The following is a 14,781-nucleotide window of genomic DNA, read 5'->3' as shown; positions in this document are numbered from 1 at the left end:
GTCTGTCCAACTGTCTTTCTCTCTCTTCGGGCTCTATCCTATCGTTTACTCCTTACCCCACCCACCTCCCTATTTTCTGCATATAAACTGATGTTTTCCCAGCCACCATCAGTTCTGAGGAAGGGTCACTGGACCCGAAACGTTAACTCTGTTTTCTCCTTCACAGATGCTGCCAGACCTTCTGAGCTTTTCCAGCAACTTTGTTTTTGATAAGGATCCCCGTGCTGATCCTTGTGGTACACCACTGGACACCACCCTCCAGTTACTCAGACAGCCTTCTACCCCGCTTTCCTTTGTGTTCTATCACTAAGCTAATTTCTGATCCATCTTGCCAAGTTTCCCTGAATTCTGTGTGCCATTACTCTGAGAGTAAGCAATTTTTATCTTAGATATCACGGTCTCTCTCTTCCTTATCAGTAACCATCTTGTGTCTCTCTTCCCAAGACAATCTTATAATGTTTTTATTAACATTACTGTAGCAATTGGAACAATGTGGACCTTGTTGACTACAAGGTTCTTGATTGGGGTTATTAATCTGGCCAAACAGGAAAGCCCTGGCCGACCGATACAAACAGGGTTAATTTGATCCCTATCCATCCCTTCACTTTTTCTTTCACTTAGGCATTGCCCCCAGGAGCCTCTGCTTGCTACTGGCTCCTTGGTCACATGGGTGTTTTTCCTGGTGATTGACTATCAATAAAGTTATTTACACATCAAAAAAATAATAACCAGGAGATTAGAATCTCCTCAGTTGAGGACTGATTCTGACCTGGCTGGCCACAGGGCCATTTAGATTCTCCTCAGTTCAGGGGACTGACTGAGCTGGTTGGTCACAGCAAGTGTACTGCGCACAAGTAAATGAAGGGTGGCTTTGTGATGGGATACCGGCCTCTGTGCAGTTATTTCAGTGGCGACGGGTGAAAACAGTACATGCCTGAACAATATTCACTCGCAACAGCCATCTTGGAGTTGGGGTAGGTATTTCTGGCCTTTATTTGGGAAACTTGGCTTGTTTGATTCCACTGTCGAAGACTAGCCCCGGCATGTGAAAAAAAAGCAATATTTTTTCCAGACTAATGAAATTAGGGCAGATGAAAAGCAACAAGTAATCCTTCTGACTATTTCTATTTTCAGTTATAAGGGGCTTAAATTTACCAGAGGTGGAAATGAGGAAGCTGGAGAGAGAAGGAATCATCAGACCAGTGCAGTTTGCTGAATGGGCAGCACCAGGCATACCAATTGTGAAGCCTGATGGCTCAGTTCGCCTTTGTGGAGATTTTAAACAAATGGTAAACTGCATCTCGCAGCTGGATAAATACCCAATCCCTCACATAGAGGACTGGTATGCAAAGTTGGCGGGGGGGTGTGCTGTCTTTTACGAAGCTGGGCATGAGCCATGCCTACCTGCAACTGCAACTAGATGAGGAGTCCCAGAGGTATGCTATAATTAACAGCCATAAGCATTTATACCAATGTACACGACTACCATTTCATCAACCAGTGTTCTTTTCCAGTGGACCATGGAGAACATTTTACAAGGGCTGCCCCAGGTTGCCACCTATCTGGATGATATGCTAATAACGGGGAAGACCAATAAAGAGCACTTGGAGAACTGGGGCATAGTGCTTAAATGTTTCTCCCAGGTGGGTGTACTCCTTAGAAGAGAAAAACGTGCATTCCAGGTGCCCTAAGTGACCTAGTTAAGTTACAGAGTTGACAAAACTGGGTTACACGCATTGGAAGTTAAAGTGAGGGCATTCAAAGGAGCCCCAGCTCCCATGTCAGTTCTGGAGCTTAGGTCATTCCTTGGGTTAGTAAATTATTACAGAAGTTTCATATGTAACCTGACCTCCATCTTAGCAAATGACACCTGTTATGAAAAAAGGGTTAGACTTGGAAATGTTCATATAGCTAATAAGAAGCCTTTAGATAGTGAAAAAGCAGCTGTCATTCATCATCCATGATGTTGGCCCACTACAATCCAAAGTGAGAGGTAGTGCTGACATTTGATGACTCCCATACAGGATTGGGGTCATGTTGGCTCATTGGTCGCCCAATGGCTCATGCTCCTGCCAAATGCAAATATACTCAGATAGAGAAGGTAGGTTTGCCAGTCATCTTTGGTGTAAGGAAGTTCCACCAGTACCTGTACAGATGGGAATTTGTCATAGTAACAGAACACAAACCCCTGCTAGAGCTACTGGAGGAAGACAAGTCGGCGCTGCTCATAGCTTCCAGTAGAATTCAGCATTGGGCCCTTATTCTGAGCACATACAAATACAAGTTAGAATTCCATCCATCCAAGTGGCTAATGTAGATGCCTTGAGCCGCCTCCCACTGGCAGATACTCCACCAGTGGTGTCCCCGGAAGAGTCCATTTTGGTTTTAAATTTCCTGGACACCCTTGCAGTCACCACTGACAACATCCGACTGTGGAAACAAAAAGATCCTGTCCTAGAAAAACTAAAACAGCTGGTGCTAATGGGGGAGACAGAAGGGCCATCACAACCAGCACTGAAACATTTCTGGACCTGGCGAAACCAGATCACCGTAGACAATGACATATTACTTTGGGGAGCAAGAATGACTGTCCCAAGTAAAGATCACTGCCAGATACTGGCTGAACTCCACCAGGGTCTTCCAAGAGTTTCCAAGATGAAGATGATAACAAAAGGCTATGTCTGGTGGCCAGGGTTGGATGCCGACATAGCTATAATTAGTGGAGCAGTGCCTGGAGTGCCAACAAAGACTAAAAGTGCCACCAGTGGTAGCCCCACATTCGTGGGAATGACCAGATAAACCCTAGACTTGGTTACATGTTGGCTATGCTGGTCCTTTCATGGGCTCAATGTTCCAGATCATTGTGGATAACCATTCAAAGTGGTTGGACATACATAAAGTCAGTTTGGCAAACTCAGGGATGACATTTGAGAACCTCTGAGCATTGTTTGCGATACAACGACTCCTAAAAGTATTGGTCACGGATGATGGGACGTCATTTACCAGCAGGGAATTTGAGTATTTCTGAAGTCGAGTGGCATTGGGCAGATACGGACAGCTCCGTACCATTCATCATCCAATGTCTGGTGGAAAGAGCGGTCCAAACACTGAAGGCAGGCTTAAAGAAGCAGCCTACAGCTTCCCTCGTGACCAAATTATCCCAGTTCCTGTTTGATGATCGGACTAACTTCTCATGCAACAACAAGGACAGCTCCAGCAGAGTTGCTGATGAAGAGAAGACTCCACACCAGGTTAAATGTGATATTCCCTGGGGTGGGAGGGTGAACTGGCAGCAGGAATGCAATGCCAGCTGCACGCCTCCTCTAAGCGAGAGAGACAATTTATTGTGGGGAAAAAAGTTTATTGCCAGAACCACAGAAATGGTCCTTTATGGGTACGAGGCAAGGTGAATGCGAAGTCAGGTCTCATGATTTACAAAGTTCGGGTGGGTGATATAGTCCTGACCAACCACATGGATCACCCGAAAGCTGTTACCTCATAAACAGCACGGGGCAGACGGTGGCTCAGTGGTTAGCACTGCTGCCTCACAGCGCCAGAGATCTGGGATCAATTCCAGCCTCAGGCGACTGTCTGTGTGGAGTTTGCATGTTCTTCCTGTGTCTGCGTGGGTTTCCTCCGGGTGGTCCAGTTTCCTCCCACGGTCCAAAGACATGCAGGCTAGATGGATTGGCCATGCTAAATTTCCCGTAGTGTTCAGCGATGTGTGGATTCGGGGTTATAAGGCAATGGGTCTGGGTGGGATGATCTGAGGGACGGTGTGGACTTTTTGGGCCGAAGGGCCTTTTCCCACACTGTAGGGATTCTATGATTAAAAAAAATACACAGGCGAGGAGCAAAACATACCTAGCCCCTCAGAACAACCAAAAAGCCTGTTAGAAACTGTAGGTTTACCCCCCTCCATCTAGTGTCAAGGAAACTTTGTAGTCTGAGATGGGTGCAGCCTCGATACCACTGCCACCAGAAGAAGCAGTGGAAACTCTCTCAAGATGCTCTGGATGCAAGAGACGTGCTACAGTCGGGAACATGCTGCCTTGTCACAGTCCAAATTAGAAGAACTGGGCCTGGGGTGAAAATGTCGCAGAAAAACCTACAAGACCAGGCCTACATATCTGGACTTGGTGAAGGGGATTGGGATTGGGGGTGGTTGCAGTGATTGGAATGAGGTGGACCTTGATGACTACGAGGCCCTTGTTTGGGATTGTTAACCCAGGCGAATTCAGAGGCCCTGGCTGACCAATATACCCAGGGAATTTAGAACCCCCTCAGTTCAGGGGACCGACTGAGAGTTGGCTGGCCATAGCCAGTGTACTGTGCACAAGTAAGTAAGGGGCGACTTGTGATGGGATACTGGCCTCTGCGCAGTTATTTCAATTACCTTCTATTTACATAAGTGCCTACAGAACTCCTGCTGACACTAGCTTCTAGGATACACAAGGAATATTCAGTACAAGACTCAGCAGCTTTACTTTATAAATATCCATTAAACTCAAATGTTTGCAAAATTTGAATTTACTCTTTCAGAATGAACCTGATTATACAGTTCATTTATTTTTCTTTGTTAGAGCCAAGCTGAAGCCCACTACAAAGGTAACAAGCATGCCAGGATGGTCAAGGGGCTGGAGTCCAACAAAACTAAGCAGAAAGGGTCTGCTCCGAGGGACAGCACTAATTCCACGGTCTCCAAGATCAGCTCCACCTCACACACAGACATCACTGAAAAGAGCATTCAGAAAACAGGTTCTCCAATATATTTAGTGATTTTTATCAATGCATTCTGCATGGTGTCAACAATAATCCTTGCTGCAAATTTGCTATTCGCCCTGTGGATCTTTTCCAGTGTTAGATTACTATTTGCCTCATCCACTGATGCTGCCTCATGCATTAACCCACAAAGAGCATGGAAAAGGATTGCTTTTGCTTTGAATAAATTTTTTGAGAGTTAGTTTGATCATGACAGGATAAAAGATGACTCGCATATGATGGTTAACTGTCCCCTACATTTTCTAACACCTTCTTTTAATCTAATTCCGTCCTTAACCACCCCAAGTAGGTGGATCTTTTTAAGCTAGTTTTTATTTTGTAGTAGAACATAAAATCTCATGGCATCAATGTAAGCATAGACAAGAAAATCTCCTGCTGATTACGAAGTGTCATCCTCCCTCAGCAAATGAATCATTACTCATCCATATTGAGCAACACTTGGAGATAGTGCAGAGGATGGCAAGGGTGCAGAATATGATCTGAGTAAGGGATTTTGAATGTCCACCACAGTAGCAGTGTTGATTGAGCTGGTTGTCTGTGGCAGGTGATGAGGGAACCAACAAGAGGGAGAAACATACTTGACCTGATCCTCACCAACCTGCCTGCCGTATCTGTCTATGACAGTATTAGTAAGAGTGACCACCATTGAGTCTTTGTGGAGATGAACTTCTGCATCACATTGATAATGCATTGCATTGTGCTAAATGGCACAGTGTTCAAACGGATCTAGCAACTTAAGACTGGGCATCCAAAAAGAACTGTATGACATCAACAGCAGCAGATTATACTCCAACACAATCTGCAACCTCATGGCCTGGGATATTTCCTCTTTTACTGTTTCCATCAGGCTGAGGATCAACTCTAGCTCAAATGAAAGTGCAGGAGGGCATTCCAGGAGAATCACCAGGCAGATCTAAAAAATCGGGTGTCAACTTGGTGAAGCAGAATTACTTGCACGCCAAACAACATGAGCGGCAAGTGATAGACAGAGCTAAGCAATCCCACAACCAAGCTCTGCACTCTTGCCATATCCATTTGTGACTGATAGTGGAGAATGAGACAAGGAGGGTCCACAGATATTCCCATCCTCAGTGACAGAAGAATCCAGCATATGAGGTCAAAAGATAAGGCTGAAACATTCCCAACAATCTTTAGCCAGATATGCTGAGTGGATGATCCAGCTCAGCCTCTTCAAGAGATCCCCAAGATCACAGATACCAGTCTTTAGCCAATTCAATTCACTCCATGTGATATCAAGAAACGGTTGGAGGCACAAGGTACTGCAAAGGCTAAGGACCCAGACAATATACCAGCAATAGCTCAGAAGACTTGTACTCCAGACCTTGGTAGACGCCGAGCCAAGCTGTTCCAGTACAGCTACAATGCTGGCATCTACTCAACAACATGGAAAATTGCCCAGGTATGTCCATAAAATGCAAGACAAATTCAACCCAACTAATTACAGCCCCATCGGTCTACTCTAGATCATCAGTAGAGTGATGATTGGTGTCATCAGCAGTGCTGTCAAACAGCACCTGCTCTGCAATGACCTACTCACTGATGCCCAGTTTGGGTTCGGCCAGGTACACTAAGCTCCTTCTTACACTGGTGACATTCCTGTTCAAAATGGGACGGAGGCGAAAGCTAGGAACTGAAGGCCAATTAGCCTAACATCTATTGTTGGAAAAGTGTTAAAATCAAATATTAAAGAAGCAATAGCAACACACTTGGAAAACCATAGTCTAATCAAGCCAGGTCATCATGGCATCATGAAAGGCAGATCATGTCTGACTAATTTATCAGTTTTTTTGAGGAAGTCTCAACCAGAGTGGATAGAGGGGAATCAGTAGATGTGTTACATAGAACATAGAACAGTCCAGCACAATACAGGCCCTTCGGCCCACAATGTTGTCCCAACCTATTATCCTACTAAGATCAATCTACCCTGCATACCCTACATTTTACTATCCTCCAATGTGCCTATCCAAGAGTCGCTTAAAAGTCTCTAAAGTATCTGACTCCACTACCACTGCCGGCAGCACATTCCACACACCCACCACTCTCTGTGTAAAGAACCTACCTCTGACATCTCCCCTTTACCTTCCTCCAATCACCTTCAAATTATGCCCCCTCGTAATAGTTATTTCCACCCTGGGAAAAAAGTCTCTGACTATCCATTTTATCTATGCCTCTCATCATCTTGTAAACCTCTATCAAATCAACTCTCATCCTTCTTCACTCCATTGAAAAAAGCCCTAGCTCCCTCAACCTTTCCTCATAAGACCTGCCCGCTAGTCCAGGCAGCATCCTGGTAAATCTCCTCTGCACCCTCCCTAAAGCTTCCACATCTTTCCTGTAATGAGGTGACCAGAACTGAACACAATATTCCAAATGTGGTCTAACCAGAGTTTTATAGAGCTGCAGATTAACCTCACGGCTATTAAACTCAATTCCCCTGCCAATGAAAGCCAACACACCATATGCCTTCTTTACAACCTTATCAACTTGGATAGCAATTTTGAGGGATCTATGGACGTGGACCCCAAAATCACTCTGTTCCTCCACACTGCTGAGAATCCTGCCATTGACCCTGTATTCTGCATTCAAATTTGACCTTCCAAAATGAATCACTTCACACTTTTTTGGGTTGAATTCCATCTGCCACTTCTTTGCCCAGCTCTGCATTCTGTCAATGTCCCATTGCAACCTACAACAGCCCTCCACGCTGTCCACAACTCCACCAACCTTTGTGTCATCGGCAAACTTACTCACCCACCCTTGCACTTCCTCATCCGAGTCATTTATAAAGATCACAAAGAGCAGAGGTCCCAGAACAGATCCCTGTGGCACACCACTGGTCACCGAGTTCCAGGCTGAATACTTTCCATCTACTACTACCCTCGGTCTTCTATTGGACTGCCAGTTTTGTATCCAGACAGCCAAATTTCCCTGAATCCCATGCTTCCTTACTTTCTGAATGAGCCTACACGTGGAACCTTATCGAATGCCTTGCTAAAATCCATATACATCACATCCACTGCTCTACCTTCATCGATGTGTTTTGTCACATCCTCAAAGAATTTAATAAGCCTTGTGAGGCATGACCTGCCCCTCACAAAGCCATGCTGACTATTTCTAATCAAACTGTGCTTTTCGAAATAGTCATAAATACTATCTCTCAGAATCCTCTCCAATAATTTGCCCACCACAGAAGAAAGACTGACTGGTCTGTAATTTCCAGGATTATCCCTATTCTCTTTCTTGAACAAGGGAATGACATTTGCCACCCTCCAATCTTCTGGCACTGCTCCAGTGGACAGTGAGGATGCAAAGATCATTGCCAAAGGGGCAGCAATCTCTTCCCTCGCTTCCCGTAGTGATCTTGGACCCTTCTGGCCCAGGGGATTATCTATCATGTTTTTCAAGATTTCTAGCGCATCCTCCTTCCTAACAACAACCTGTTCGAGCATATCTGCCTGTTTCATGCTGTCCTCACAAACGTCCCAAGGTCCCTCTCACTGATGAATACTAAAGCAAAGTATTCATTAAGGACCTCCCCTACCTCCTCTGACTCCTCACATATGTATAGAAAGCCTTGGGGTTTTCCTTGATCCTACCCGCCAAGTTTTTCTTACACCTGCTTCTAACTCTCCTAAGTCCATTCTTCAGTTCCTTCCTGGCTACCTTGTAGACCTCTAGAGCCCTGTCCGATCCTTGCTTCCGCAACCTTAAGTAAGCTTCCTTCTTTCTCTTGACTAGGTGTTCAACATGTCTTGTCATCCAAGGTTCCTTCATCCTTTCCTTGCCTCAGTGGGACAAACCCAGTACCTGTAGCAACTGCTTCCTAAACAACCTCCACATTTCTATTGTGTATTTCCCCGAGAACATCTGATCCCAATTGGTGCTCCATAGTTCTTGCCTAATAGCATTGTAATTCCCCCTCCCCCAATTAAATACTTTCTCATACTGTCTGCTCCCATCCCTCTCCATGACCATAGGAAAAGCCAGGGAGTTGTGGTCACTATCACTGAAATGCTCTCCCACTGAGAGATCTGACACCTGACCTGGTTCGTTGCCAAGCACCAAATCCAATAAAGCCTCCTCATTAGTCGGCCTATCTACATATTGAGTCAGAAATCCTTCCTGGACACACCTGACAAAATCTGCTCCATCCAAGCTATTTGCACTTGGGAGGTTCCAGTTACATTTTGGACTTCCAGAAGACATTTGACAAGGTACCTCACAAAAGGTTAAATCATACGATAAGAGCCCAGGGCGCTGGAAATAGTACATTGCCATGGATGGACACTTGGATAATGGGCAGGAAACAGTGAGTTGGAATAATGGATTCATTGGGTATGAGATCAACTGGGGGCCAATCTAGAAGCTCTGGCAGACAGATATAAACAGGAGTCTCAGAGATTCTCCTCATTTTAGGGACTAGCTTTGAGGTAGCTGGTTAGAGTCTACATACTGTGCACACATATATAAAGGGTGACTTGGAGATGGGATTCTGGTCTCTGTGGAGTTATTTCAGTGATGACGGGAGAAAGCAATACGCTGCTGAAGCAAATTCGCTCGCAACAGTCACCTTTGATTTGGTGTAAATATTTCTACTATCATACCTTTCTTTAGGAAGCTTGACTCATTTTTCCAGCAAAGACTGAGCCCAGTACGTGGAAAGAATGTGTCTTTTTTTCCAAGCAAACAACATTGGGGCAGATGAAAAGCAATGAACAATTCTTCTGACTGAATGTTGCCTTGCAGCATTTTCAGTTATTAGGAGCCTTACTTTCCCTGAGGCACCAGAAACTAAAGCCTTTCATTTGTTGATGGATTTGGTTCAGGAATATAATGACCCCAAGCCGCTTCCTAATTCTGAGGCGCTATCGGTTTTATTTAGCAGTTCAAGTACCAGGGGAATCCATATCGGGGTTTTTGATAAGGTTAAGACGGCTGGCAGAGGTATGTGATTTTGGTTTAACAATTAGAGATGCTGAGAGATTGTTTGGTATGTAGGATAAATGATTTAACCATATAAAAGACCCTACTAGCTGAAACCCAGCTGGATTTCAAACTGGCACCACAACTGGCTTTGTCATTAGAAAACTCAGCAACTCGAGCCTGTGAACTATAGGGTATCCTGATGGAAGTGGACACCCTCAACTGTCCGATTGAATTTGGGGAGAACCACTTGAGAGCAGGGAACTGCAAAGCCTCATGCAGGGAATGTCCTGAGCACAGGGATCTTAGGTCAGCCCGCAGCAAAACCCCCAAAGCAATGCTGAGTCTCAGCCAAATGGTTAAAATGTTCTTCGGGATCCAGGCCAGCAAGCCATTTTAGTTGCTGCTGGTATGTGGACTTGAGACAGCAAAATAGTCCTACAAGGTCTGACTTGAGTAGGAGAACTCATAGGCTGGTATCCAGTAGAGTGCACATCCTGGAAAGTCCACCTACATACGGGTTGGAATGGGTAAATTGTTCAGTAACATGCAAATCAGAACCAAACTAAATGTCTTGATAAATGGTCACCTGTTTCTAATGGAGGTCAATACCAGAGCAGCAGTATCAGTGATTGCTGAACCAGTCTTTAACAAGACTCTCTCTGGAATCCAACTCTTAAGTTTGTGCATGACCTCGGCCAGACCGAGAACCTATACTGGGGAACCTTTACAGATTAAGGGTAAGACTTCGCTTCTGGTCTACTGTAGAAAGCAGTTGGTGCAGTTACCACTGATTGTAGTAAGAGGCTCAGGTTCCAGCTTGATGGGACGGAATTGGTTGAGGAAGATTCACTTTGATTGGCTCAACATTTTTCGATTAGAAAATGGCTGCCCGAGTGAAGTCCTAATTAAGGACTCAGAAGTTTTTCAGGAAGGTATACGGACTATCAAAGGAGATAAAGCCACTTTACGTATTGACATAAGGGCCACCTAGTGCCATTTTCCTTACGTGCAAAAGTTGAGGCAGAAATCAGGAGGCTAGAAAGCGAAGGAACCATCAAACCATTACTGTTTGCAGAATGGGCAGCACCGTCATACCGATTGTGAGGCCTGATGGGTTGGTTCACCTTTGTAGGGATTTTAAGCAAATGGTAAACCACTACTCACAGCTGGATAAATACCCAATCCCTCGCATAGAGGACTCGTACGCAAAACCGTCAGGAGTGTGCTGTCCTTCACAAAACTGGACATTCACTATGCATACCTGCAATTGCAACTAGATGAAGAGTCTCAGAGGAATGCCCCAAATAATGCCCTTAAGGGTTTGCACCAATAAACAAGGTTGCAATGTGGGGTATCATCAGCCTGCGCTGTTTTCCAGTGGACGATGTAGAACATTTTACAAAGGTCCACCGCAGGTTGCCATTTGTTTGAATGAAATGCTAATAATTTGGGATACCAATAAAGACCACTTGGAAAACTTGAACATAGCTGTTAGGTTTCTTTCCTAAGCATGGAAATATGCCTTAGAAGGGAACAATGTGTGTTCCAGACACACAAGTGATTTATCTGAGCTAGAGAGTTGACAAGAACAGATCACGTCTCTTGGAAGATAAAGTGAGGGTGATCACAGATGCTCTGGGTCCCACGTCTGTACCAGAGCTTAGGTCTTTTCTTGGGCTGATGAAATATTAAGGAAAATTCATAAGTAACCCAGCCTCCATTTGGCACCCTTACACCCTCTATTGAAAAAGGGTCAGCCTTGGAAATGGTCAAATAGCCAAGAAGAAGCCTTCAGGGAAGTAAAAAAGCAACTATCATCATCTAAGGTTTTGCCTACTATGACCCCAAGTGAGATAAGATGCTGACTTGCGATGTCTCCCTGTACGATATAGGGGTAGCATTGGAGCAGCGGTGGCCCAACGGAGAGGATGGTCCGATAGTGCATGCTTCCCAGACTTTGACTGATGCTGAATGTAAATACACCCAGATAAAGAAGGAAGGTTTGGCAGTCATCTTTGGTGTGTGAAAGTTCCACCACACTTTTATAAATGTAAATTCGTAACAGTAATGGACCACAACCCCCTGCTACAACAACTTAAAGATGACAAAGTGGTGCTGCCCATAGCTTCTGGTCAAATTCAATAGTGGGCTCTTATTCTCAGTGCATACAACTACAAGTTGGAACACCTTCTGAGAGGGCAGGTCGCAAATACGGATGCCTTGAGTGGCCTCCCACTAGGGGATAAACCACCAATGGTGCCTCTCCTGGAAGACTCCATTCTGGATTTAAACCTGGACACCCTTACAGTCACCGCTGACAATATCGATCTGTGGACACAAAAAGATCCTGGCCTGGCAAAACTGAAAAAGTGGGCGGTGATGGGAGAAACACAACCAGAACTGAAACCTTTCTGGACCTGGCAAGACCAGATCACTGTAGAGGAAGACACATTATTATGGAGAGCAAGAGTGATTGCCTGGAGTAAAGGTCACTGCCCGATACTGGCTGAACTCCTCCAGGGTCAGCTGGGGGTTTCCAAAATGAAGATATTGTCAAGAAGTTATGTCTGGTGGCCAATTGGATGTCGATGTAGCCACAATGGTGGGGCAGCACCCAGAGTGCCAACAAGAACAGAAATTATTGCCAGCAGCTCATCCATATTCATTGGAATGGCTGGGTAAACCCTGTACTTAGTTATACGTTGATTATGCTGGCCCTTTCATTGGCTCAATGTTCTTGATCATTGTGCAAGCCTATTCAAAGTGGTTGGACGTGCATAGAGTTCGTTCGGCAACCTTGGATGACAACTGAAAAGCTGCGAGCATCACTTGCAATACACAGATTCCTGGAAGTATTAGTCACGGATAATGGGATGTCATTTACCAGCAGAGATTTCGGGTACTTCCTAAAGTCAAGTTGCATTCGGTATGTTTGGACAGCTCCATACCATTCATCATCCAGTGGTATGGTGAAAAGAGAAGGCTTAAAGAGACAGCCAACAGCTTCACTTGATACCAAACAGTCCTCGTTCCGGTTTGATTATAGAACCACCCACCACACAACTACAAGAATAGCTCCAGCAGAGTTGCTGATGGCAAGAAGACGACTCACCAGGTCAAACCTGATATTCCTGGACCCGGGACAGAAGGTGAAACAGCATCAGGAATGCCAATATTAGCCACATGCCAGCTCTAAGTGCGAGAGACAGTTTACTTCAGGGGAAAAAGTTTGGTGTTGAAATCACAGAAATGGCCCTGTATAGGTAAGAGGCGAGATCAGGTCCCATGACACACAAAGTTTGGGTAGGTGAGGGGGTCCTAAATAAACATGTGGGTCACATGAAAGCTGCTACCTCACAAACAGGGCAGGATAAAACATGCCTGGCCCCTCAGAATAGCAAGAAAGGCTGTCAGGAGGGCTTTCCCCCTTCATCTAACATTGAAGAAACCTTGGAGTCCAAGATAGATGCAGCTGATGTCTCAGCGTCAGTACTGTTACTGCCTGAAGAGGAAGAGGAATTTCATCCGAGATGTTCCAGGCCCAAGAGGCAGGCTATGGTCCAATACATGCTGCCTGTACCCAAGTCAAAGTTGAAGGAACTGGACCTGGTGTGAAAACATCCCAGGAGAAGCTACACACAGAAAAAAAACACACACACATCCCCAGACTTAAGGGGGGTGGGGGTGGGGGGTCGTTGGTGGGGGGTGGGGGGGTTGGTGTGGGGAAGGATGCAGTGATTGGAATGAGGGCCAGGTGGGTCTCATTGTTAATGAGATCCCTGATTGGCCAATCAGGGAGCGTTCGCTGATAGATTATAAACGGGAGTCTCAGAGATACTCCTCAGTCTAGGGACTGGCTCTCCGGTAACTGGTCAGAGTCTATGTACTGTTCACATGTAAATAAAAAAGGTACAACAATAGCTGGTGTCCAAGCGTCGATCTCTGTGGCACCCCACTAGAATCTAGCTGCCTCTGAGAAAAATACCCATTTATTTCTATTCATTGTTTCCTGTCTGCCAACTAGTTTTCCGTCCATGTGAGTACACTACCTTCAAACTCACGTGCTTTCATTTTACATGCTCATCACTTATGTGGGGCTTAATGGAAAAACTTTCTGAAAGTCTAAGTAAAACACATCCGCTGGCTCCTTATTGTGTGATTAGATCTTTTATTCATGCATGTTGACTCAGTCTAATACTGTTTTCCTTGGACAGAAGAAGATCGCTGAGGAGAGATTTGACAATAAATACTTTCTTTTAGTGAGAGGGCTCGGCAGTGGTAGGTAGGGATCCAGGATGGAGGTTTCTGGACCCAAACCCAAAACAACTTTTTTTTTGACAAAAGCTGTGGGTGGAATGTGAGGAAGATCCATTTCACACTGCAAGTGGCAATGACCTGGAACTAGTTGCCCATGAGGCAGATAGGAATGGAGACACTTAATGATTTCAAAGGAAATTATCCATTACAAACCCACCAACTCCCACAGCTACCTGGACTATACATCCTCACACCCCACTTCCTGTAAAGACTCCATCCCATTTTCTCAGTTCCTCCGTCTCCGTTGCATATGTTCAGATGAGGCCAACTTTGACAAAGGAGCCTCCAAAATGTCCACATTCTTCCTCAACCAAGGATTCCCCAGCTCCGTTGTCGACAGGGCCCTCAATCGGGTCCGACCCATCTCCTGCACTTCTGCCCTCACCCCTTCTCTTCCATCCCGCAACAGCGATAGGGTTCCCCTTATCCTCAACTACCATCCCACCAGCATCCACATCCGGAAGATCATCAGACGCCATTTCTGTCACCTCCAGAAAGATGCCACCACCAGACACATATTCCCCTCCCCTCCCTTGTCCACCTTCCGCAGGGACTGTTTGCTCTGGGACACCCTGGTCCATACTTCCTTCACCCCCAACACCTCCCCACAGCCCTACGGCACCTTCCCCTGTAACCGGCGAAGGTGCAACACTTGCGCATTTACTTCCTCCCTCCCCAGTATCCAAGGGCCCAAACATTCCTTCCAGGTGAAGCAACACTTCACCTGCACTTCCA

General features: G+C 45.5%; 1 protein-coding gene across 1 annotated transcript in view; it reads left to right on the top strand.

Moving 5' to 3' along the window:
- The window catches only part of LOC125486708 (zinc finger protein 385B-like), a 47,522-nt gene that overhangs the window by 19,984 nt on the left and 12,757 nt on the right, over nucleotides 1-14,781 (top strand). Inside the window, exon 3 of the mRNA XM_048615385.1 lies at nucleotides 4,584-4,758. Coding sequence (XP_048471342.1) covers nucleotides 4,584-4,758 — 175 coding nt within the window. The remainder of the gene's footprint in view (nucleotides 1-4,583; nucleotides 4,759-14,781) is intronic.

This window comes from Rhincodon typus, chromosome 32 (assembly GCF_021869965.1).
Source record: "Rhincodon typus isolate 14 chromosome 32, sRhiTyp1.1, whole genome shotgun sequence".
Lineage (NCBI taxonomy): Eukaryota > Metazoa > Chordata > Chondrichthyes > Orectolobiformes > Rhincodontidae > Rhincodon > Rhincodon typus.
Note: the sequence above shows the minus strand (reverse complement) of the source record. Positions and strands in the feature narration are given on the sequence as shown.